Source organism: Gracilinanus agilis, chromosome 2 (genome assembly GCF_016433145.1).
Source record: "Gracilinanus agilis isolate LMUSP501 chromosome 2, AgileGrace, whole genome shotgun sequence".
Lineage (NCBI taxonomy): Eukaryota > Metazoa > Chordata > Mammalia > Didelphimorphia > Didelphidae > Gracilinanus > Gracilinanus agilis.
Window position 1 is genome coordinate 652,759,657 of NC_058131.1, and position 27,480 is coordinate 652,787,136.

Below are 27,480 nucleotides of genomic sequence, written 5' to 3' on the forward strand. Positions count from 1 at the left end.
CTCTTACTCATGATGGTTTGAGTCAGAAAGAACTGGGCTGGGTGTAGAGATGATGCCAAGCTGAGTTTGCCACAAAGCTGGTTTCAGACTCAGAAACTAAACAGATGTGAAGAGTTACAGATGGAACTCCTACCATGAGACTTTGGGGAGTCCTTTTTCCATATCCAGCTGTATTATAAGCCTTGCTGGTCAGCCGAGCAACCACAGGATGCTAGTACTTTGGATTCCACTTTTCTTTTTTTAAACACACACACACACACACACACACACACACACACACACACACACTCACATACTGGTTAACAAGATTCTTTAGATCAATGTAAGGAAAACCCTGCCCTTGTACTTGGTGTTCTGTACAAAAATCACTCAAGTAGAATTATGTAAAACTCGAACAGATGTCATCTTTGTTACAAACCTAAATAAACCTTCTTGAGGTAAAAAGGAAAAGCCAAGGTTGGTGGTGAGAGAAGATTGGTGGGAATCATAATTCTCCCTGTAGAATAGTGTTGAATGAGTCAATGTGGTATAATGATATCAATGAATCCTCACTTGACTGCTTGCTATCTCTGTGACCTTGGGCAAGTCACTTTGCCTTTGTGGGTCTCAGTTTCTTTTATCTGTAAAATGAGAATGTTGAACTAGGGACCCTTGAGTTCAATTCAGTAAGCATTTACTAAACTTTTACTATGTCTATATTACTTCTGAGCTCAAATACAAACTCCTTTTTTTTGGCAGAGCCCTGGTTCTAATCTTATTTTATACTACTCCTTTTTCTATCACAGTCCAGCCAAATTGGCCTTCTTACTCTTCTTGAAATAGGACATTCAATCTTCTGGCTCCTTGCTTTAACACTGGCTATTCTAATTGCTGGAAGATTCACTCCTTCCCTTTCCTTTTCTACATGAAGTTTCTCTTGATCTCTAGGAGCTAGTGATCTCGCCATCATTGATGTTGTTGTGGTTGTTGTTCAGTCAATCAATCAAGTTGAACTCTTTGTGACCCCATGGACCATAAAATGTCTTCTCTCCTCTATTATCTCCCAAGATGTGTTCAAACCTATATCCATTGCTTCAATGACACTATCTATCCATCTCATCTTCTGTTATCCCCTTCTCCTTTTGCCTTAGATCTTTTTCAGCATCAGTCTTTTCCAATGAGTCCTGTCTTTTCATTATGTGGCCAAACTATATTAGTCCTTAGTTGTCCTTCCAATAAATACTCCTAGTTAATCTCCTTAAGTATCAACTGATTTAATCTCTTTTATGTCCAATGGACTCTCAAAAGTCTTCTCCAGCACTACAGTTTGGAAATGTTGATTCTTTGATGCTCAGCTTCCTTGTAGTCCAATTCTCATAACAATACTTTATTACTGGAAATGCTATACTTTTGACTATACAAACTTCTATCAGGAAGGTAATATCTGTGCTTTTTAGTATGCTCTCCAGACTTTCCATACTTTCCTTCCAAGGAGCAAGTACCTTTTAATTTCATGACTGCAGTCACCATCTGTAGTGATCTCTGAGCCCAAGAATATAAAATCAGATTCTGCTTGCTTCCAATTCTTCTTCCTCTATTTGCCAGAAAGTGATGATACCAGATGTCATGATCTTAATTTTTTCTAACATTAAGCTTCAAGCCAGCTTTTACACACTCCTCTTTTACCCTCATCAAGAGACTTCTTAATTTTTCCTCATTTTCTGCCATCAGAGTGATATCATTTCCATATCTGAGATTATTGATATTTCTCCTGGAAACATTGTATATATTTTAATTATGCATGTGTGTATGTGTAGCATCCCTTTTGATAGATATAAACTTCTTGAGGACAGGGACTATTTTGGTTTAGTCTTTGGGTCCTTGATATTGAGCATAAAGCCTGACAAAGTAGGAAATGTTGTCATCCATGCTTGGAATATACTCTTTCTTCCCCTCTGCTCTGCTTCTTAAAATTGTGAGTTTTCCTCAAAGCTCACCTTAAGGATCTTTTTTTCTCATGAAGCTTTTCCTGATCTCCCAGATGTCTTCTCTCTCTAAAAATATCTCATATTTTCTATGTATAAATCTTTTATATATATACATGTTGCCTTTTTGATAGGATGTAAGCTCCCTGAGGGGAGGTATTATTCCATTTTCAGCTTTTTATCTTTACAGCCCATCATAGTACCTGAACATAGTACATTTTTGATTAATTGAAGGAAATCAATGAACTAAAATGTTTGTTGATTACCAGGCCTAATTATGGAATAAAAGGCTTTATCTTCCACCACAAGAGTCCTTGACACTATTTAAAAGATAAGCTAGAGAATTTTGGCAGTTGAGAGGTGGGGGTGTTGAAGGGAGAGGACAAGGAAGCCTTCTTGGAAATCCTGAATTCCCATCAGTATGAAACCCTTGCTAGATCATCACAAGACTTGGGGTGAGGTCTCCAGACACTGTCTAATCTCTTTTCAAAAACACCAAATTTCAATGTGATAACCTCTGAAGTTCTGTAGAGCAATGCTAAGAAAATACTCCTGTTAAAAGCTAATTCTGAAGTCCAGCATCGACACAGGAATCTGATTTGGAAGAAGAGAGAATAAGATGGTTTTCCCTGGATAGGCTTGCTAACTATCTTAAATTCATAGGGAGTCTCTAGGTATCTCCTCCAACCTCCCATATCTTTGGTCTATAGATTATTTTCCTGGAATAGTAGGGAGTGGCTATATGTGTTCACTCTGCCACCTTGTGGTTGTTACCAGATGATGTACCTTCCCCTTCCTCCCTTGGCTCCTCCCCTTATATATATTCTGTCTCAGGTACTTTCATACTCCATTCTTAGCCAGGCTTCAGAATTCTCCCTGAATTGAAGTTCCACCATATTCATAGCCCTATTCATAGAGCTCCTTTTAATAAAATAGCCAGTTAATAGAATAAAATCATTTCCCAAAGGAATTTTTAAGAAGTAAAACTAAAATACTATAGAAAAGAATTTTTAAAAATCAAATGCAATATTTAAAATTCTTAAAGTTACATCCCATTCACAAATATAGATCAGACACACAAAGAGGTGAATTACAGTCTTCAAAACGTTCATATTCCTTCTTTAAGCAGAATTTTTTGGGTCTGTTTTCTACTTTTCTAGTTTTGACCACAGATGCTGGTCTCACATATAAAATTATAGTCTTCGAAAAAAATATTTCCTTTGTCAAACCTTCAGATCATTCCTAGATGTTAAAAAGAATTATCTGCAAATTCATAGTGCAGAAAACCACATTTGGAAGTGGATGATTATTACAAAGGAAGTAGAATTGATTTAAAAGAAAAACTACTTGGAAATAGAAATGGATTGCCAAGGGAAAAAAAAAAAAACAATTATCATTAGAAGACAGGATCAGTTCACTAAGAACAAATCATGTCAGACTTAGCCTAATTTTCTTTTGGAAAAAGTTATTTGATAGGTTGATCAAAGGTAAGAGCTTGAAAGCTAGAAGAGACTTTAGATGTCAACTTATCAAGTCTCTTCATTTTATAAATGAGGAAAGTGAAAGTCAGATGTAAAATGACAATGTTAAAATGTGTTAAATAAATTATTTAAAGGTTAAAAGTCACATAGGAAGTAAAAGCAACAGAGCTGGGATCTGATCCCTGATTCTCTCACTTAAGAGACTTTATTTTTTCCATGATACAGGTTACCATAGATAAAATCTATTTGTAGCCTGACAATGCCTTGCCTTATGTTTCTCCTGTAACAGTTAAAATAAGGTAAACTGAGGCACAAATTTCCAAGCATGAACAATTAATTAGTAAAGTATGAATTAACCAAAAAAAATGGGTCTCAACTTCCCCAGCAAATTAAGAACTCAAATGAGGGAGACAGTTTTATTTTATAGGTTTTGAGGAATAAAAAACAAGAATAAAAATAGATAGCTGGCATCATGGGATTGAGGACAACATTATTAGTTATGTAGCTGAGGCAAGGGGACTTTTGGTAATGAAGTGCTAGCAATGATTTCTCCTTCTTCCCCATGATTAAGAATTGTTTTTTCTTTAAGCCCAACTGCAAGATAACAGACCAAACCTTTTAGACACTAAACTAGAAGTCCTTGAAGGATAGCATGGTGGGGTAAAGATACTAACCCAAATTTCCTAGTGTTCATACATCCCCAAGGTTAGCAAAATTTCTTGAAGCAAGAATAGATCAGTAATAGTAAGAGAACTGGATCTCTGAACTTAACTCATTGTAGTCAGCTGAATTTTGAACTAAATTCAGAGAAAGGAAATCATAACTAATGCAGTTATATGACAAAATTAACTAATTATAAAAAGATCAATAAGAAAATGATGTGAATCAATCTTGATCATTTCACATCTTAGGTTCTGGAAGAAAAAAGTATAAAAATATAGACAAAATGATAGGAGGATTCATTATTTGTTTAACAGCTATACTTAAAGAAAACTGAATAATGGATTAGTCACAACTGGAAGGAAAGTGTCTGCTATTTCAAATTTTGTTTCTACACTCAGATAACATGCTTATCATTTTTATGGGAGTTGTGTTGCTGAGACAATTAATTAATTGAATGATATGATTAGTATCCAGAAAGATCTTGACAGACTTAAATAATGACCTAAATTTGACAAGATGAAATTAAATAGGAATAAATGAGATCATAGGATTTAGAAATGGAAAAAGATATTGATCATTGGGCAACTATCATATACTCTCTTTAGTTACAAGTGTTTTCTTCCTGTATTGATCATCTCCCCAATTGGATTATAGTCTCTCTATTTTTTTAAACTTTTAACTTCTATCTTGTAAGACAGAAGATCATTAAGGCGTAGGCAGTAGGGGTTAAGTGACTTGTTTAGGGTCACACAGCCGGGAAGTATCTTAGGTCAGATTTGAACCTAGGTTCTCTCAAATCCATGCATGGTACTCTACCCACTGTGCTACTTAACTGGCCCCTACAAGTTCTTTTAAAGCAAAGACAATTATAACATATTTTAATGTGTGTGTATATTTGCCCATATATATATTACACACACACACACACACACACACACACACACACACATATATATATATATATATATACAAAACATATATTCATGTTCTTCATTAGTATTTATCAGAATGTCTTGCAAACAGTAGGTCTTGAATAAATGTTTTTTGACTGATTGTTCATGGCAGAGTCATCCAAATCAGAGTATTAAGCCATTGGTTTCCTCCTCCAATTAAGTACATTAAACGTTCATTATGACACATTCTGATGGCAGATCAGAATTCCATGTAAAATTTCCATATGAGTAGCATTTCTTTTGGGTTTCATTTAGAAAGATTCCATTATCCACACTCTAAAAGGGCGCCACAATAGTACTTGCATCAATATGACACTTTAAACACTTTGTATATGAGGTATATGTTCCATTCATGCTCTGTCCATAAGGTTGGAATCACTGAGAGGATATGATAGTCTGTTGCACTGTACTTAAGCTCTATGAGCTCTAATAGGGAAGACAATATATAAAATAACTATATACATTTGTAACAGAGGAAGAGAAGGGAATATGCATTTATCAAACATCTACTGTGAAATGCTTTTCAAACATTATCTCATTTGAGCCTCACAAGAATCCTTATGAAGTAGGGGCTATTATTATCCCCATTTTACAGTTGAGGAAACTAAGGCAATAAAGTTCAAGTGACTTGCCCAAGGTCACATGGTTGGTAAATATCTGAAGATGGATTTAAAACTCAAGTCTTCCCTGAGGTCTCATTTCTCTATCTACTGCATTGACCAGAGACATAGAGCACTGCCAATGTCAATGCCAACATGGAAGAATCTGGGAAACCTGTTTCTAGGAGAATCATGATGACATGTTATAGAATATGGATAGCGCTTAAAGGTTTGTAAAGCACAAATCTATCTATCTATCTATCTATCTATCTATCTATCTATCTATCTATCTATCATCTCACTTCTCATTCTCGTTCATGTGATTATTATTTAGTTGTTTTCAGTTGTTCCTGACTCTTTATGACCCCATTTAGGACAAAGATACTGCAGTGGTTTGCCATTTCCTTCTCCAGTTAAATAAAATGATATAGAGAAAAAACTGAGACAAGCAAAAGTTAAGTGACTTGCCCAGGGTCACACAGCTAACAAGTGTCTGAGGCTTGATTTGAACTCAAGCAGATGAGTCTTCCTGATATCAGGCCCAGTGCTCTAAACTCTGTGAGGTTGCTACCATTGTTATCTCTATATTACAGATGAGGAAACTGAGACTGAGAGAGATTAAATGATTTTACCTTGAGTCTCATAGCCTGTAAGCATCTGAAGTAGGATTCAAATTCAGATCTTCCTTATTTCAGGGCAGCATTTATTTCCATGGTACTGCCTACCTGCCTGCCTTGGTCACACTTCTAAAAGTAAGCTCACATATTAAGTTGTTCCTATGGAAGAGATAGCAAGAATTTTATTTATCATGTGGCCTTTTAAGGAGAAGTATAGCAGAGTGAACAGTGTCAGACTTGAGTAAACACTGTCAGACTCAGGAAGACCCGAGTTCAAGATCTATCTCTGATGCTTATTAATTATCTACAGGGAAGTAAATTTTACTTTTTGGTGCTTCAGTTTCCTCACCTATAAAATGAGAATGGTGTGTGGTATATGTGTATACGTATTTAAGTGATAGGATAGTTGTGAGCCTCAAAAGAAAATAATGTCCATACAATACTTTTCCAAGTTTAAAGTGCTGCACCAAGGTCATCAAGCAAAAGAAAGGCAATGTACCACAGTGGATTTAGAGGGGTGGTTTCACAATCAAGATGACCTGGGTTCTAGTTCTTCCTTGAATGCATACTGACTCTATGACACTGGTAGAGAGGCCACCTAACCCCTCAGGGTTCCAGGCAACTCTATGAATTTAAGGTAAAAGCCTACATTGACAAAGAGAATTCCTCACCAGGGACTCTGTATACCAATGAATTCTAGGTCTAATTCAATCTATCCCTCTTCCCTAAAATAAGGAAACCCATTAAGAGTTCAAATTATGAATGTTTTCATGAGAACAAAGTTTAGAAAGGACTCTAGAGATCATTTGCTTTAAACCCAAGAGACAGTGGATAGAATACCAGGACTGAGTTCAAAGCCAGTCTCAGACACTTTCTGGCTGCATGATGCTGGGCAAATCACTTAACCCTGTTTACCTCGGTTTCCTTATCTGTAAAATGAGTTGGGAAGAAAATGGCAAATAACTCTAGTATATCTTTGCCAAGAAAATCCCAAATGGGATCACAAAGAGTCAGCCAATACTGAAAACAAGTGAACAATAACAAATAATCCTATCATTTGATAGATGGGGAAATGGAAGTTCAGAGATGGGAGACTTGTGAAGGTCACACAGGCATTAAGTAGAAGAGACAGAATCCAAATTCCAGGTCATCTAGAACCAATATCCAATGTTCTTTCCATTATACTACAGAGTCTCTTAGGAGTCAGAATATTTTAAAACTGCTAGCATGGACAAGGTATGTACTCTAAGGCACTTTGATAAACGAGGCCCTACTTAGACATGGAAAAGGGTGACAGACTACATATTACAATGCATAACAGCCCAGCTGAATCCTCTCTAGGTCATTATTTTCCTTATATGAGAATTTTTGTTGACATGGTTGGTCCTTGAAATTTGGGCACTTTCCTGTGACCCTTCTACAGTTGCTGACTTGCGTTTCAACATCACAATTCCATTGGTTTCTGGAATTTCTTCTTGGGTTCCCACCTCTCATTTCCAGTGTGCCAGAGGTAAGCACAAGATAGATCCTATAGGGCCACATAATCAGTGACTATGTCTAGTGATAATGATACAAACAGCTTCCTCAAGTCCCAGAATCTCTGGTAACTCCTAAAATACTTAGTTATGAAATAGCATTTATTTACAGTCTTCTGTTTTGTTTTGTTTTTCCTTTTACAGTGAAACATTATTTGGTGAAATGCCCCCAGAACAGGTAGGACTGTTTTCTTCCTATTTTCAATGAGGGAACTTAAGATCGTTTTACTTTCCTTTGCTATTAAAACAAAATTAGCTATATTCATATCTTTGCCTAAGAGACCGGCATATTATTCTCATGATGTCCTACGCATGTACCCAGAAACATACACCCTGCAAACATATTTGGTCTCAGCTTCTAATTCTTTCAGTTATCCTTTCCATTGCAGTCTAGTGTTTATTGGGCCTCCTTGGCTCTAGATAGCCTGGCCTACATCCTGCCTTCTCCCTTTGCCCTCATTAAAACTTGCCTCCCTTGTACCTCAGTACCATGCCATCTGCCACATGGTAGTAGCTCATATCAGATTAATAAAATAACTTAATCTTTGCTAATATGCTAGTCATTCAAGGGCCATTGGCCCTTCCAGGTAATGCAGTGCCTTACCCCAGTACAAAAATAGGGAAGAACTCAAAGAATAAAGGTTCCAAGGGAAAGGCAATATATAAGTAAAGGGCAGAAGTTGTCTCATTTAGAGGATCACAAATAGCCCCTGGTAGTAGAAGATTTCATTCCAGTTATTGGAGTAGAAGGTCAGACTTGAAGTGGACTGGAAGTAATTGACATGGACATGCTTTATGGAGACTCTTTTGAATGCTATAATCCCACCACCCAAAGTTCAGGGAAAGTAGATTTCTATGGAAATCTTTGTGTTCTCTGAAAATCAGATCCACTGGTTTTCTTGTACCACCAAAGAGGATGATGTTTGCATGGAATTCTTCCATGATGGCACCATTCTGCCATATAGCAAAGAGCTCTAGTCATACAATAAGGTTGACCTTTAGCTTCCTAAGAATTATGACTGGGGTGCCACCTGCTACACAAAACCTTTCCTGATCCACCAAAATGTAAGCATCCTTTTCCTTTTGAAATTTCCACGTATGTGTTTTGGATTTACTTGTTTGTATGCATGTTTCATTCCCCCAGTACAACATAACTCTTTATAAAATGTTAACTTCTCAAGGACAAAGCCTCTCATTTTTCCCTTTGTTTCCCTACTTCTTAATACAACTCCTGGCTTACTAAATTGAACTGAATTGAACTTTCCCACCACACAATGCATAATAATATTTTATCTTATCCTTTTGGATTTTTCCAATGCATGATGCTAATCTCCAAATAGGGAATGGGAAGAGATGAGCATCTAGGACTAGCATCCTTCTTTGCTAGATCCCACTCAGAAAGAGTAGTTAGTGATGACATGAAGTAAAATGAGAAACAAAGTGAAAAGATTTCAAAAGAACTACAAATGAGAATACAATAATATCACAGAAGTGTTGAGAGACTGGGTTACTGAATATGGGGACGATTTCTGAATGGACCTTATTATTTCCCCCAAGAAACCCTGCCATTTCTGTGGATTTAAGATATCTACAGTAATATGAGTCTTGCTTTCTGAAAGGTCAAGTGAAAGGCAGCTGGGGGACAAGTAGAAGGTTTATGGATAGAGGCTTTAAAATTAGAGTAGAAAAATGAGATTGAATGTCTGACTGTATTTTCTGGCCACTGTTTTCAATATGATTGAGATAAGAGCATGTTAAGGATGTGGGAAATATTGAAAGGATTTTTTTCCCCTCTGCTATGACCGTGTCAAGTATGGCTGACATTATCCCAACACTCCAAGGGCATGAGAAAAATGAAGACTTGAGGTTGCTGAGTAGTTTGCTTCTAATCACAGAGCACAATATAGAATCTAGAAATCTTTTATCTCTCCTTAGGGCTTTAGTCTGGTTTGTTTCCTCCCTAAAGTAGAACAGTGAAAAGATTATTACTGACCACCATCAGAAGAAACTCAAATGAATTGTGGTTGGTGAAGAAAAAAAAAAAAAGAATGATTTGGAAGAAAAACTAAAATATCTAAAAAGTAGAAACCAGATTACAAATGATACTTTTATCTCTTTGGTTGCATTACTATTAAAGTTATCCTCACCATCAAAGAAATATTAATTTCTGATTTAGATTTATGCTTTCATTGGGTCCTCACATTGAAGACATTTCTGCCACAGGAGATCAGCAATCATTCCATAATGTATAGGCTTAGAGAGTTTTGTGCAACACTGAGCAACTAAATGACTTGCTCACTTGTCCATAGGCAATTTGGAATTGAAACTTGAACCTGGAACTTGATGATTCTTAGCCTAGTACCCTATCTCTTTTCCATGGAACCTTAAGAATCATTTAATTCATGTTAGTTCATATTTCTGTATTACATTAAGGTTTACAAAGTGATTTTCTCACAATGACTGTGAGGTCCTAAGTAATAGTGTTATCCCCATTTTATGGATGAAGAAACAGACTCAGGCTAAAATGTCTTATTTGAATTACAAAGTTCTGGTCTCCTGACACCAAGCCTATCTCTTTTTCCATCACATTGATTAATCACAATGTGGTCTATTCTCATAGAACTCCTATACTCATATTCAGAGGATTTGTGACTTTGTGGTCCTATGAAACTTTAGGTGTGGCCACTCCTTTTACCAAGAGATTAGAGTCCATTTAAGACTTGGTAGATAAATCCAAGGGAGTTGTCTGAAACAGAAAGAAGATAAAAGTTAGGCCTGTGGACTCCCAGACACTAAGGAGAAGACCAGACTTGAACCAAGTATTTCTGACACCAAACTCAGTGCTCGAACCCATGCTACCTCCACGTTTCATATACCATTTAAAAAAATTGCTATGGTGTATAGCAATGGAGCTCTCATAGTTCACATTATTTTTAGGGAAATATCTTGTAAACCTGACAGCACCTTTGAAATGGGAGTCATCATCTTTATCATTATGATTATTCTTATGGATATCATTTGAGAATCCAGAAGGCAAACCAGATTTTGTTCAGATGGGAGGATGATATATTCTTCCCCATTTCTATACCCACTAGGGTTGTAGAATAAGGATGTTCATTCAGAATTTGAAGAAATAAGGCACAAAGCAATTGACATCCTTCTGTAATGGAAAATACTCAGTATTTAAAAGGAATCCTTGAAGGCCTTTGTCTACCACATAAATGCAAGCCCCCTGGATATGGAGTGTGTTGGCATTTTCCCAGCCCAGAGCAAGAGAAACATAAGGCAATGATGTTTAAAAATAAGCTACCCACAAATAGCAGTTCTCTCCGGCTAACCAAGCACCCTCATTTTCAGGGAGTTTCCATCCATGCATGTTTTCCCAACTTCCTCAGTTTTGCTGGCTCCAGAGAAGCTTGTTCTTTCCTGTCAGGGACATAATACCACACTGTTTGGCGCTAAGATAATACCATCACTTCCCTTTTATTGGAAACCCAAGGCACAAAGACATGTTGTTTGTCGGCCAAATAGACTCACAAGTATTGTTGCTTCAGTGGAGGAACTAAGATGCACTGAGGATAATGATCTGGATTGTGTGCCCATTTGATGTTCGATTGTGCACCTGGCTGCCTTAGAATGGAAGCATAAGCCAAAAATCAGAAATCATAGGAGTTCTATGGTGGGGGAATCATAATTTAATCTGGTTGGAGCCAGAAAGGAATTTAGGCATCATCTAGTCTAGTGCCTTTATTTTACAAGTGAGAATCTCTTAGGATTATAGATTTGGGGCTGGAAAAGACTATAGACATCATCTAATTCAACTTGTTCCCCTTTCCTCCTCTCCATTCTTTCTCTTTTGCTCTCTCTCTCTCTCCATTGTCTTCTTTCCTCCATCCCCTCCCGTCTCTTTCTCTTATGTTTTCTTCTTTTCACAATCAATACAGAAATAATGATTCCATTTGATTCAACCAGCATTTATTAAGTATCTGCTGTGTGCCACAAACTGTGCTACATACCAAACAAACCAGTTCCAGTCCTGAAAGAGCTTACATTCTACTAGAAGGATAGATCATATACAAAGCAGTAAATACAAATTATATGCAAAGTAAGCACTTGCTAATTGGGACAGAGATGGATCAAGAAAGGCTTCATGTTGGAGGTTCATTTGTGCGAAGAGAGCGAGGGATTCCAAGAGGCAGAAGTGAGAAGAAATATAATTCCAGATACGAGCCACAGTCTGTGCAAAGGTATAAAAGTGGGAGCTGGGATATTATGAATAGTGAAGAGCAAACAGGACAGTTTGACTGGAATTTGGAGGATGTAATCAAGGATAAATGCATCAATTTAGTTCATTCGTAGTCTTTTGTTTAATGATATTCTGTTTATGTAAAAAAATGTTTAGTAAATGCCTGTGGAATAAATGTGTTACAAAGCATTAGTTTGGCTGTGTATTTACGTTCTACTAATAATGCTAACTTGCTAGTGCTGCCCATGTCTGATTTCTTAACACCAATCAAGTGTATGAACTGACTTTACACTGTTTTCTTTTTTCATTTAATTTGTTGGAGAACAGTATTAATCAGATCTCAGTATGATAACGACCTGTAATTTGGTATGTGTTGCAAACCCTTTCTGATTTAGCAACTGGTTTTTGAGAGTTGCTTCATCTAAATAATTCACCCACTCTGCAGCCAACAGGGGAAAGAACCTCTCTAAAATTTGGCCAGGCCATTCCTATGTTAACAGATTTGTAATCTGTCTCTAGGCCCATGCTCAAAGTTTTTCCAGCTTGGTGGACTGTGCCAGGGTTTGCAGGCAAAGCTTTTGAGAACCCAAGGGCATCCTTAAGTCCAGTGATCCTGACTGAAACCCTATAGGTCCATAATTAGGCATCAGTGTAGGACTTTAGTGGGATCATGTCTTAGAATTAGATTAATGGTGATTAAAAGAATAAACAATGAAAGCTTATATTAATGCATAGCTCACTAGCTTCCAAGGAGCTTTACCCACTCTATTTGATTGTACACATCAATCCTGTGAAGGACAGGGTGCCAATATTGTTATTCCCATTTTTCAGAAAAAGAAGCTGACTCAGCAAGTTTAGGTACTTTTCCCCAAACTTATGAACCTAGTAAATTGTAGATCTGAGTCATGAATAGGATCACAGAATAGGAAGGGGCCATCTAGATCAATCCTCTCTTTTTGAACATAAAGAAACTGAGGACTCGGGACTAATTGACTTGCAAAAAGCATACAAATAATAATCATTAGAGGGAGAATTTGAACCCAGGTCCTCTGATTCCAGAGCCAGTTTTCGTATTAGAGCTCTGGATTTGGTTAATGGTGAATGTCTTTAGACTATTGAGGAATAAAGTGAGTTGAAAAGCTCATTTAATCAAATTCTTAAGTCAATCACCTCATTCTTTGGGTTACTTTCTCCTTCACTCAATCTTTTTGGGCCCCTCTTCTTTAATAGATGTGCCTCATTATTGTATTTGATTATACTATAAGTCAGAGGACTCAGACTAGAGTCTTGGCTGTGCTATGAGCTACCTGCCTTATTTTCCTCTTCCTACCTCCTTTATCTCTCTTCTACCTGTCTGTTTCCTTGTCTTTCTCTCCTCTCTCTCTTTTCTCTCTCTCCCTTTTTCTGCTCTTTCATTCTTATCTTTTCATTCTTATCTCTCCCTCCTTTGTTTCCTTCCTCTCTCTTTCTAGTCTCTTCTCTCTCTTCTAATCTCTCTGTTTTTATCTTCTATTTCTTCATTCATTCTCTACCTCATCTTTCTTTTTTCTTCCATCTCCCTGTGTATATTTGTGTTTTTCTCCCTCTTCTTTTCCCCTTCTTTCTCTCTTCTCTTTTCCTATTTTTTCTTTGTCCTTTTATTCTGTCTCTCATCTACTCTCTCCATCTTCTCTGCCACTTGTTTCTCTACTTATATCTTTTGGTCTTTGTCTATTTTTCTTTCTTTTCTTCCTTTTTCTTTCTCAGTTCTCTTTCTCTTACTTTCTTCCTTCTTTCTCTCTCTTCTCACTATCTCAATGTTTCTGTTTCGCTATCTTCCCTTCTATCTCTCCTTTCTTCTCTCCTTTCTCAGCTTCATCTCTCTCTCTTCTGCTCTCTGCCTCCTTTTTCTCTCTACTCCCTTCCTATCGGTCTCTGCTTCCTTGTCTCTTTCTTCATCTCCTGTCTTCCAATCAGTTTGTATTTTTTTCCCTCTGTGTTTCTCATTCCTGCCTAGCTGCTCTGGGGTTTCACAAGGCATCTTTCTTTTCACAGCTCAGGGGAAACAGTTACCAGTGTGACAAGTTTGTCTCCTCTCCAACCAAAAATAGCCAAGAAGAGGAAAGAGAAGCCTGATGTCCCTCCTGCTGTTCCTGCCAAAGGTAATGAGAAGGCTATGAATCTTCACAAATTTAAAGCATAAAAAAAAAAACAGAAAACTAGTTTGGAATTTTTCCTATAAGCACATAGGAAGCACTGACTAATATATATTTTTGAATTGAATTGAAAGAAGGAATCAGAAGCTGTAGATTGAAGGTCTGTAGTAAATATACTGACACTTAAAGGTTGCAAAGGGATATATATATATATCCTCAGGAAAACCTTGTGGGGTTAATACCTAAAGGCATTAATCAACCAAATAGATAAGAAAACTGAAGTTTATGGTATCATAATACTTGTAATTCTCTCCATGGTTGCCTAATTCTTGTAAAGGACTTGCAATTTCAACCAAGGTGGGAATTCCCTCCTCCCCTACATATCATAACTGGCCTCTTATAGTCTTGGAAAGCTGTCCTTAGCTCAGAAAGTTAAAGTGACTTACTCATGATTATAGTGCTGCTAATTGTCAGAAGAAGGATTTGAATTCAGATCTTCCAGAATTCTTTCTACTACATTACATTGAATTTTCCATAATAATTAGTTCCAGAAAATATGTCCCTCCCAAAATGAAAGTTGGACTAAATGCCCCATCTTGGTCTTAAATGAATAATAATTCCAAGTAACAGTCTTCATTATTTATGATAAAGTAGAAAAATATTAAATGAACCAACATCATCCCCATACAGTCCCTAAACTTTGTTCTAGCCATTAGATCACCTTCATAAGAATCAAGATCACAAATGTTTTTTGTTGTTGGCAGAGTCTTATGGACAATGGGGATATTTTAACCCTTATTTTCTGTCTTAGTAACAACTCTAATTGAGAAGGGCAAGGACTAAGCAAACAGGATTAAGTTGACTTGCCCAAGATTCCACAACCAGGAAGTGTCAGAGACCATATTTGAACCCAGGTCCTCTTGATTTCAGGCCTGGTTATCCACTGTGTCACCTTGCTGCCCCCTGATTGTGGGGAATTTTTTTACTAGTCTGATACCATTAATTTCCCCACATAACCTTTGGCAGGACTTGCATCAAATGGAAAAATGAAAAGATTTTAAGCTTCACCTCTACATCTTGCCTCATTCATCCTCTGATGGAGGCATTAATCAGTAAAGATGTGAACAAAAGGAAAGTAGAAGAAAGGCAGTTAAAAAGCTAAATGAATGTTGGAGAGTTGCTTAAGTTTGTTTTTGCCTTTTCTCACTTCATGATGATGGAAACTTCATAACTTAAAAGTCTGAAGTGGCTTTAGCCTTCTATATTTTATTATACTGTATTTCTTTCATGCCACATATGCATTAGAGATATTACACTTGGTTTTTTGGGGAGACTCTGGGGCTCAAGGGGACAAGACACCTGAACTTTAGGTTTGGCTTTGAACTTAACTCATTTTGTGATGAAGGACAATTGGCTTAATCTCTAGAACACCAGTTTTCTAATTTCTAAAACAAAAATTTTAAATAAAATTAACATGACCTGGCCTTGAAGTAAGGAAGACCTGGATTCAAATCGGTATCAGGCATTTGCTAACTAGCCCCTGAGTCTAGTCACTTAGTCACTCTGTATTTCAGTTTCCATGTATTTAAAAGGAGGGGGTTGATTCTAAGAGGCTTTGCATCACTAAATCTTGTGCTTCTGTGATTCTCTGGCATTTCTCTGGTGTAGTCACCTCTTTAAGACAGATGTTTTTGCTGATATGCATTAGGAAAGGGAGTTTTTATGCTAGAAGTTCCTACATTGATAAAATCACATCTGGCTTTAAAACAAAATGGGATAATACCTCTGAAATTCTACAGAGGGTTTCTATGGAGATCAGTTATGTATGTGAAAGTATTTTGAAAAGTTTAAAGTTCCATGTGTTTTATTAAAATTATTAGTTATTAGATAATGTTATTAATATTATTTCCTCAAGTATATTCTGAGGAAAGACTAGAATTCTGATTGAATAAAAATGAAGATATAGATAGACAAATGTTCTCCTGGTCAATTCCAGAGCTAGTACTATTTGCTGTTAGGACAGGAGAAGCCCACTCTCCAGATATCACCACTGTAAAAAAGAGAGATTATAGAAAGCAAAGATTATCAGATTTCTATTATCTCCCTTTTTCACAATGTGATATCTGGATTGTAAACAGGATTGCTTGTAAGCTGAATTGTCAGCAGAATTCTGACATAAATGCTAATTTATTTCCTTTGTCCACAATGGGTATATCTCTGCTCTTCCACTCTTTATAGTATATTTTCATTATGGAGAAAGTTTCCATATTGAGTTTGGAAGTTGAGAAGATGGTGCATCCTGTATATTTTAGAATAATAAAACCATCTGAGATGGCAGATTGAGGTATACAATGTCTTGATGAAGAGTCATGCTTGTTCCTATGAATGTTTGTCCAATCAGAGCAAAGGAGGATATGGTCTGGAATGATGACTGTGTTTTCTCAAACTCCTAAGTGAGGCTGACAGACTAATTTTTCTTTCTTTCCCTAGCTCCAATAGCTAATGCTTTTCACAAACCAAAGTTGCTGAAACCACAAAGAAAAGTTATCTTGGTGAGTATCTTTATTTTTCATTTTTCATCTTTACCATCAAGCTCTCAGAGTTTTTTAAAGAAGTAAATGGTGTCTTTATCAACTTAGAAATATTATCAAAATGGTAGTTATTCATTTTCCATCATTACATTTCTAGGAAAGTGGCTACCATTAGCTTCTGATATGATCCTTGTCACATTGGTCTTGTGAGTCACACCATCTGTCGCACATCTAGATGGGATTCTTTCTGACCCAAAGCTTGAATTCTGACTCTAAATTTAGCCCCCTATCCACATATAATACTGTCTCTTTCTCTCTTGTTTCCTTGTGTCTTTGTCTGTTTCTTTCTCTCTTTAAGTTAAAATCAGCTTTTGCCTCTTTGAAAGTATGAAATATTTAAAAAGGAATTTAGTCAGATTCCCTACTACTTAAGATTTGTATCAAAAACACATTTTCAGAAATAATGATCCTAGTTTCAGGTATATTTGCTTAAATTTTAGTGACTTTGCCTCTCTTTAGGTAAAATCAATGTATGAAAATATTTACACAGAAGATAAATAAGGGCATCATAGGATTCCAAATGGTTATTAGTTTTAAAAAATTCATTTTTAGCTGAGTGTGGTAGCACATTCCTATAATCCCAGAGAGCAGGGAGACTGAGGCTAGAAAATCTCTTAAGCTCAAAAGTTCTGAGATGCACTGGGGACATTAATTTTGGCATCCAGGAGCAGCAGGCTGTCATGTTGCCTAAGAAAGGATGAATCAGCCTAAACTTAAAAGTAGAGCCAAAGCTTCCATGTAGAAAATTAGTGAGATAAGGCCCCTGAATATTCCTTATGCTTTCTGGAAATTGATGAGATAGAGAGACGCAATCTTAAAATTAAAAAAAAAAAATGAGAGACTCCTGGAGGTAGAGCCAAGATGGAGGAGTAACTAGGGCTGCAGCTTTGTTTCACCATGAAAATCCTTTCCAACTGAGAATAAAATATTATCACAAAATGAATACAGGAGTGGAAGAAATAAGTAGGAGACAGAGTGAAACAACTTTCAAGAAAAGAAAACCCCAAAACATAGGCAGAGACCATCTGCGCAACTGAGATGAGAGGGGAACAGAGTTAACAGGAGGCTATAGCAGGGGATGAAGAGCAAGCCAAGAGTAAATAACAACCCTGCTTCCCCACCCCACATCTGCTGTACTAGGTCCCAAATTTAAGCTTAGCTAACATTCAGAACCTGAGATCCTACTTGGGCAAATAGCGGTCCAAGCCAACTCACACCCCTTGAAATTTCAAACATGTGAAGAAGTCCAGAGTCCCAACCCAGGGCAATCTGGGGTGAAGGGGACTGATCTATGTAGCCCCAGAGCAAAGCCAGGAATCCCAGTCTGGGCTTGGAATGAGGACATAATCTAGGATTTGGGGTATGGACACAGTTCTCAGAGGAAACCCCCCTGCATCTTTTTGCAGAAAACTAAGGGCAGAGCTCCAGGACAGGGCAATCAAGGGTGTGCCTGATTGAATCAAGAACACCTTGAGATAAAAACCTGGAGCCTAAGCCTGGGGCTAAAATTTGATCAGCCCTTGACCTGATCAAGTTCTGAGTGAGATCAAAAGCTTATACCCAAGCCTGAGGAAAGCTATCAACATCTCTAGGGTCAATTGAATCAGCAAAGAGAGAGGCTCTCAGAGTTCTCAGTCTTCAGACCATCTGGTAAATTATAACAACCCAGAAAATAAGCTGAAAATAACATCAAGGAAGGACTGAAGTTTAAGAGGAGACCTAACTTCCCAGAAAACAGAGCCTAGCTATAATTAGATAGGAAAAATGAGCAAACAACAAAAAAAAACTCTAAAGAATTTTTATGGAGACAATGAGCAAGGTATAGACACAGTAGGGACAATGAAAGCAAATGCATGCAAAGTCCAAAAGAAAAAATATGGATTGGACACAAATTCTGGAAGAGCTCAAACAAAAACTTCAAAAACCAATTATCAGAGGTAGAGGAAAAGTGGGGAAGAGAAATGAAAGTGATGCAAGGAGAAAGGAAAGTGATGAAAGAAGAAATGGGCCAATTGAAAAAAGAGAACCAAAAACTGACAGAGGAAAGCCAGGTCTTAAAAACCAGAATTGACCATCTAGAAGCTAATGATATCATGAGAAATTAAGAAACAAAATAAAAAAAAAAGAATTCTTCATTTAACAAAATTATTTTTAATATGGTTTCTTTTATTGTGAAATTCCTTAGTGCATTTTAATTGTCATTTATTTAGAAATATTTGGTTTGCATGCAGCCTTTCAGAAATCTGTTACTTTGGTGAAGACTCATTAGATTGGAAAGAACTGCCCAAGCCCTGGACAATGCTTGTGGGTCTCCATTCCCAACAAGAACTCTGGAATCAAATGCACAATATATAACATTGTTATGTGTTGTGTCTGCAGGTTTTAGTGAACATTAAGACTTATTGTCCCAAGAGGCAAGTATTGACCTTAGTTTCACCTTAGTCAATATTTACCTCTAAGATCAATAAGTCTTGATGTCTCCTGAAACGAGTCAATACCTACTTGTTGGCTCTAACAGACTTTGGCATGAACCTCTAGAAAAATGAGTCTAAGGCTTTTCCGTTTTGGGATTCTTGATAGATGGGGACAGAGAAATGATGTAATGTTATCTGTGTGATTACAGCTGTTAAGGGTTTGTGTATCATTTTTCACTTGGGATGTCAGGTTTATATGCTTATTTCTTAGTCTAATACCCATAGTCACAGAATCACTAAAACTGTGCTAACAGATGAAGTCTGCTCTTGGGGGTTGACCCAAAAAGGGAAGACTTTGGCTTGTAGAATCCATCTTCAGTCTATGATGGGAAATTCTCCCAACGCTGCTTAGGTGTGACTATTGCTTATATGTTCTCAGATGTGAAAAACAGAGTCTTAATTCCTAAAAAGGCAGTCAAGGTTACAATGCATAAGGGTAGGATAGCCCATAGCTGTAGGGAAAGCATATACACAAAGCATTCATGGAAAATTGCATTGAGATAAAAAAACCCATAAAGCATTCAAATAGCCTATAAACTCTCCTTATAAGGGAACTGAACTTGGAGTTTTCATCAGGGCAACCCTTTTTTATTCTAGCAAATTCCTCTTTTATACACAGACTCCCTTCACCCCCACCATATGGTTTAGAGTCAATAAATATTTATTAGTAATCACCTACTATGTGCCAGATACTACACTAAGTCCTGGGGATAGGAAGAAAAAGAAAATGAGATGCCTGCTTTTATGGAACTAACAATCTAATGAAAAAGACAACAAACAACTATATAAAGACTATTTAGGAAATAATCAACAGAATAAAGAGTCTAAAATTAAGAGGTATTAGGAAAGGCTTCTTGAAGAAGTCTTTTTTTTTCTTTATAAATTTTATTTTTTCCATATTACATATCAACACAATTGTTTAATATTTGTTTTCTACTATTTTGCAATCCATGTTCCCTCCTTTCCATCTTTCACCCCTCCCCAAGAAGACAGGCAATATGATATCCATTGTTCTTTCATTATCATATAATACATACTTCCATGTTTGTCACTTTGAGGAAGAAGACAAATATTGCTTACTCTAGACAAAAATTCGTGGAGGAATTAAAGAATGTTATGTTTCAATTTACATTTGGATTCCATCTGTTCCTTCTATGGTGGTGGATATCTTGGTGTTTTATTTTGTGTGTGTGTGTGTATGTTCTTTGTTTTTGGCATGAATCTCTTGGAGTTGTCCTGGATCCTTGCTTTGTTGACAATAGTTAAGTCATTCACTATTGATCATCATACATTATTGCTGTTACTCTTTATAACATTTTCCTTGTTCTGTTCACTTCATTTTGCATCATTTCATATAAGACTTTTCTGGTGTTTTTGTGATCATGTTGTTTGTTATTTCTTATGGCAAAATTACCTGGAGAAGTCTGAGTTTAGCTGAGGGATTTTTCTGGACATTAGCTGGAAGGAAGCCAGGCAAAGATGAAATTGAAGAGCATTCTCTCCAGGGAAGACAGCCAGTGAAAATGCCTGGAGTTGAGAGATGGCAGTTTCTTGTTTAAGGAATGCCGTTGGATCACAGAATATGTATGCATATGTGTATGGGTATAATGAATAAGAAGGCTACAAAGGTGGGGGTGGCTTAGATTATGAGGGACTCTGAGCATTTTTTGAGGATTTTATATTTGCAACTGGAGGTTATAGGGGCCTTGGAATTTTATTGAATTAGGGGAGCAATATGGTTAGAGGGGCACTTTTGGAAAACCACTTTGACATCTGAGTGAAGGATGGGCAAGAATGGGGGAGCCACTTGTGCCAGAGAGAGCAACCAGAATATAAGAATACTTTATCTAAGAAGGTAGAAGTAGTCTGGGAATATCAGGACAAACAATTTTCTTCCTATCAGACCTGTACTGTGCAAAGAATTCACTATAAAAGTAGGGGGAAGGTAGTAAGGTTCAAATTCCTTGCTTCTCAAAGTTATAGTTCCCTTCATTGTCCCTCTAGCTTGAGGGGCCACTTGGATAATTATCTTCTAAAAGATGTTATTCAGAAAATATATGGACAATAAATTTTCTTTCCTCAAGAAAGACACTATCCAGGAACATTGTCCATACATTCTCTACTGAAAGCTAAATAAGCAAACATATGTCTATATTAGTCATGTACTTCAAGAATGCCCTAATTGTTTTAAAATAATTCTTGCCTTTTGACCCAGGCATACCACTACTGGGTTTGTGCCCCAAAGAGATAATAAGGAAAAATATTTGTACAAAAATATTCATAGTCATGCTCTTTGTGGTGGCAAAAAATTGGAAAATGAGGGCATGTCCATCAATCAGGTAATAATTGAACAAATTGGGGTATCTGATGGTGATGGAATACTATTGGGCTGAAAGGAATGATTAACTGGAGGAATTTCCTGTGAACTGGAAAGACCTCCAGAAATTGATGCAGAGTGAAAGGAGTAGAAGCAGGAGAACATTGTACACAGACACTGATAGATTGTGGCACAATCAAATGCAATAGATTTTTCTACAAGCAGCAATGCAATGATCCAGGACAATCCAGAGGGACTTATGAGAAAGAATGCTAACCACATCCAGAGAAAGAACTGTGGGAACAGAAACACAAGAAAAATGTGTGATTGATCATGTAGTTCAATGGGGATATGATTGGGGTTTTGATGTTAAAAGATCACTCAATTGTAAATATGAATAACATGGAAATGGGTTTTGAACAACATGTATAACCCAGTGGAACTGCTTGTCAGCTATGGGAGTGGGGATGGAAGGGTGGGGAATCTTGAATCACGTAACCATGGAAAAATATTCTAAATTAAAAAAAATAAAAGAATTCCTTAATTGGCTGAAATCTCTTGGGCTGAGATAGCCTATTCTTAGATCTTTGGCAAGTTTATGTAATTCCCCAGGTATTTTTGTCCCAAGGCAGCTATTGTCAGTTTCTCAGATTTAAAGTTTCCTCAAACTCCTCTTTTCCTCTCTGTCCTAGAACATACATCCACTCTGCTGGGGCTCCTTTATCTTCTAAACCAAAGAAGGTGAAAAGAAAGTCCAAAAAAGACTAAGCTAGTCTGTAATTTCATTTTTATAGAACTCAACAAGGGTCAGATGATCCCAAAATAGTTCAAAATCTTGAATCCAATCTTCTTGAAGGAAGTCTCACTGACTAAAAATATCTGTTGCCTATGGCCTTTAAACAAGGCGCCAAAATACACACCTAGACTTTGTAAAGGGAGACCAGTGTTCATTTTGAGAGGCAGGGGATGCAGGGAGAGAATCCCTTCCAACTGCCCAGTTGGCTCTTACAAAAGAATACTACAGTTCTTTTCAACTTGCCCTTTCCCAGGTGTCAGAACACATAGTATGGAATGACACCAATCTTCTAGGGCACCAATGGAGATTCTGAGAGATGAGATGTCATGTGACTCTACCAGTCTGCTTTGCAGTGGGTTGAGCATGTAAGGAGGGGTAGCAAGAGCTGGTAACATAGAAGAGTACATAGATAATTGATGCAGAATCTTCAAAGGCTAGAAACAAAAAGTAAGTTTGAGCAGTGGAGAAGAGAGTAGTTCCAGGTCTTCAAAACAGCATCCAAGAAGGATAAATTCAAGAGGCTTCTTAATAAACCCTAGAGAAAGATTTAATATCAAGAAAGCAAAAAGATCCCGGAATGGATCCCAAACCAAGAGGTCAAAAAAGGGTCAGGGAAATCCAATTACATGTCAGGTAATGAAAAGGAATCCAGTCTGAACAAAAAGTTTAAGAATAGCAATAATAATAATAACTTGTATTGTGAAGTGCAAAGCATTATTATATATCTCATTTGATCCTCAAAACACCTTGGAAAGTAGATGCTATTAATATTCTTATTTTATAGATGATAAACTAAGGAAGAGAAAATTTAAGTATGTGAATCTAAATTCAAACTCAGGACTTCCTAAATCCAAATCTCACACTTTATCTACTGCTAGAGCAGTACCTGTAGGATCCTTTAAACTCAGATAAATGGGAAAGAGTGATACCCAATTACTCTAACGGTCCATTGACATAGGAAATGCATGCACATCTATATACTGAGACTGTTCCTTCTGTAATTCCAGGCAGCTACAGTCCTTTCTTTTCCTTCCTTCCTTCCCTCCTTCATTCCTTCTTTGTTTCCTTCCTTCCTTTCTTCCTTCTTTCCCTCCTTCCCTTTTTCCCTCCCTACCTCCCTCCCTCCTTCCTTCCTTCCTTCCTCCTTTTTTTCCCTTAAGACATTAAAGTATTTTGATCTATCTGTTTTTCCCTTATATACTTTCCTCTGTCAGGTGAATCCACACTTAGATTTCCAAGAAAAAATAATTACCCTCCTGGTTTGAGGCAAATTACAGAAAGTGGAAAGCTGAATTTTGTGAAAGTCAAGTCATGAATTCAGTGAGTTTCTGGGGTGAGGAAGAAAAAAACAATTATTTTCATTATATCAAGTTCCCTGGACGAAAAACAAAACACATCAAAACCATCCCTCAAACAAACAAACTAGTGTTTAAAGAATTAAAAAAAAAAGTTGAAAAATAAGCCCCCATTTATCTGGCACTTTGCATGAGCCCCAGGACAATCCTTTAAGTAAGGAAACCCAGATATCATTGTATTTTGTGGAGGGGATAGGAGATCCTGATATCCCCATAATAAATTTTAAAAGCAGCAACATCTAGATCAAAGACATATCTCTCACTGCATTTCCATATGCTGATGGGAATCCTGGCCATAGTGTTGTCTCCACTTACAGGAAAGTTTTTGTTTGTTTGTTTTTTTAAACAAACTATTATTGGGAAATGCACTTTGGTATCTTAGTATCTCTATCTACAATAAAAGCATGCTTATCTCAGAGAGAGAAGGGTTTGACTCATATGCGCTGGCTTAAGTCTAGGCACTACTATGAAAGCCAGGGATGAGAGACTTACAGTTATCAGCCAAGTGACATCCTGATCATTTTGATCATGAACTTTGTCAATTCCTCCTGGTGCCCGGCTTGGATGGAGGCCCCCTCAGAGCAGTCAGGCCAAGCCCTTCCAGAAAGACTTGCAATAGAGTACATTAAAATCTATAGCATAAGCCATTTGAAGTGTTTATCTATCGGAGAAGAACTAAAGAATATTGTCTTCTTAAGACTCACTCTCAGCTTGCTGACTGAGAGGCAACTTTCAGAGGGAGAGGAGAGTCAGTAGTCGATAAACATTTATTGAGTGTGTACTGTGTGCTAGACATTGTGCTGGGGATATAAACATTGTATAGATATCAAGGGGATAGAGTTAGGAAGATCTGAGTTCAAATGCTGCCTCAGATACTTTCAATTACCTCATCTGTAAAATTAAAGGAATAGTAGTCTAAAATATATTCCAGCCATAAATCATAATTTTGAAAAACAACCCTAATTGGTTCTTAGAACCAGTCTTAGAATCAATACTAAGTAACAGTTCTAAGACAGATGATCAGTTAAGTGCTAGGCAACTGGGTTAAGTGACTTGATAAGCATCACACAGCTATGAAGTATCTGAATCCAGATTTGAATCAAGGACCACTCATCTAGACACTTAGCTCTCAACCAACTGAGCCACCTTGTTGCCCCAATCTTTTATCTTAAATAGAGGTAAGTGGAAAGTTTCTATTTAGTCATTATAATTCTGTCCGACTCTTTGTGACTTCATTTGGGGTTTTCTTGGCAAAAATACTAGAGTGGCTTGCTAGTTCCATTTCCAGTTCATTTTATAGATGATGAAACTGAGGCAAACAGGGTTAAATGACTTGCTGAAGGTTGTGACTTAGGAAGTGTCCAGAGTCAGATTTGAACTCAGGAAAATGGCTCTTGATTACAAGCTTAGTCTTAGTGCATCATAAGAGTGGCAAGGGCAGGGTAGGCATTCCAACTTTGCTTTTCCCCATCACCTTATTTGTTGAGGTTTTTTTGCCTGTTTTTGTACAGAGAGTTGAGCTAAAATGGGGAAGAAAATGTTTTTGAAGTCAAATTCAAGGGTGTACTAGAGCCAGATCAAACTGGTTAATAGAAACAAATTGTTATATTTCCAGTGAGCATTTATACCCTGGAAATCAACAGACACCACAAATCAGGGCTTGATTTATTGCCTTGTTGATTGTCTAGACTTAAGAAAGTGATGGAGAAATGTTCATAATATAAATTAAACTTAAAATTGTGTAATGCTTATAGGTTTCCCCCATAGGGAGCCAGTTAATCATTTACCAGCAAAGCCCTATAAATAATACCATAGAATTTAAAGTACCTCATAGCACCTGGTACAGTGCACTGGCTATAATGGTAGTTTGATAAATGTTTGTTGAATTGAATTGAGTCAAATTGCTAAGACCTTGGAAGAGAAGCAAGGTACCCCAAATGACCAGTTAAATAGATGGTCCATCATAGACATATGGAGCACAAGCCAAGTGTCCTGGCACACTTTGGAGCAAGCCTTGCCATTGGCCCTTCTCTGAAGGCCACACCTGGGCCTGTTTTCTTTATATACCTATGCAGTCCATCAAAATTTAAACAAAACAAAACAAAACAAAAAACAAGGAGAAATTCTACAAATGCCCATTTATTTAAAGCTACCTTGGGCACAAGATAGAAAACTAGTTAGGAATGATAAAAGGTTGGAAGTCAGGCATTGTTGAGTCAACAATATAATGCTGCTATTAAAATACCTAACACAATTCATTCATAATTCATCATCCTCTTGTAATTCAGGTTCATAACCCAGAAGTAATCTTTGACTATTCCTCCTCTACCTTCCCCCACCCCCTGACACACTGCCTGTATCTGGATACCAATCTTCTCAATTCTACTTGGAGGACAAATTACTTTCTATTCTTCTATTCAGGACCTTCCTTCTGCCTTGAATGTGTTAATAAATATCCTCTTTCACTCTAATTTCCCCCCTCTTCAGCTCATCTTCCACATCAAAATAATAGTAATGTCCCAATCTGACATATAGACCACCAACTTAAAAATCTTCAGTTGCTTCCTATTGCTCACAAATGAAATAAAAATTCTATAACTGGTCATTTAAGGGCCTCCATGTTGTTGTCCACCTTTTTGTGACTTCATGGACAATAGTCATCCATGGGGTCTTCTAGGCAAGGATACTGGAGTGGTTTGATATTTCCTTCTCCAGTGAATCCTTCTGTCAGGGAACCTACCCAGGATCATAAGCTAGAAAGTGTCTGAGACCACATTTGAAACCCGGATGTCCCATGTCCAGACCTGGCTCTCTACCCACTGAGCAAACTAGTTGTTGGGGTGAAAGATTCTTAATTTAAGGTGTGTGAACTTGTTTTTATTTAATTGGTAATCAATTTCCTTTGTAATTTTATGTAGTTTATCTTATGCACCTAAAAATATTATTCTCAGAAGGGATCCATAGATTTCAGCAGACTGCCACTAGGGTCTGTTCAAGAGTATGTTGGTAAATGCTCAGCAACCAGGTCTTTGGAGAAAAAAAATGACACACAACACACTTCTAAGTGTAATCTGCATTACCAACTTTTTCTTCTTTTTTTGTTTTCTTAAGTCTCAAAAATATACAAAACAATAAATCAAGCCCCAATTTGTAGTGTTTGCTGATTTCTGAGGAGTAAATGATCCCTTAAAAAAACTGGAGCCAGGATGCTCCTGAGTCCATGGCTCATTCATATACAAATTGGTTAGGAACCCCTAGATTTAGATTAACCTGACTCTGGAACTCACTTCTTCATCTCAGTCCCTAATCTTACAGGCTGAAAGTTTTTTTTTTCCCCTCCTCAGATTTTTCTAATCATTTGTCTATATTTCTCCTATATCTGTTTCATGCTCAACTTTTTGTTATGCTCAACCACTATGCAGATGTTATTCCCCTCTCCCTGTGAGATTATAAACTCCTAGAAGGTAGGAACTGTGACACACACACACACACACACACACACACACACACACACACACACACACCCCTTTGTGTCCCTAGTTCCTAGCATAATGCCTTAAACTGAGAAAGTACTTAATCAATATTTATTGAATTGGATTTTATAGTATTCATGAATCTAGAAAAGAGGAAGAGGGCTGTTGCCACTTGTTACCAAACCATCTGATTAACTAGTCAAAGTTGAACTCATCTAGAAGTTTTGTTCAGTCCAGATATTCTCATGTTCAGTATTAACTGAATGATTTCCTTTCATTAG

General features: G+C 37.1%; 1 protein-coding gene across 1 annotated transcript in view; it reads left to right on the forward strand.

The window, feature by feature from the left end:
* Positions 1 to 27,480, forward strand: part of VSTM4 (V-set and transmembrane domain containing 4) — a 122,684-nt gene that overhangs the window by 71,732 nt on the left and 23,472 nt on the right. Inside the window, exons 5-7 of the mRNA XM_044662704.1 lie at positions 7,957 to 7,990; positions 14,093 to 14,199; positions 16,684 to 16,745. Of these exons, the coding sequence (XP_044518639.1) occupies positions 7,957 to 7,990; positions 14,093 to 14,199; positions 16,684 to 16,745 (203 nt within the window). The remainder of the gene's footprint in view (positions 1 to 7,956; positions 7,991 to 14,092; positions 14,200 to 16,683; positions 16,746 to 27,480) is intronic.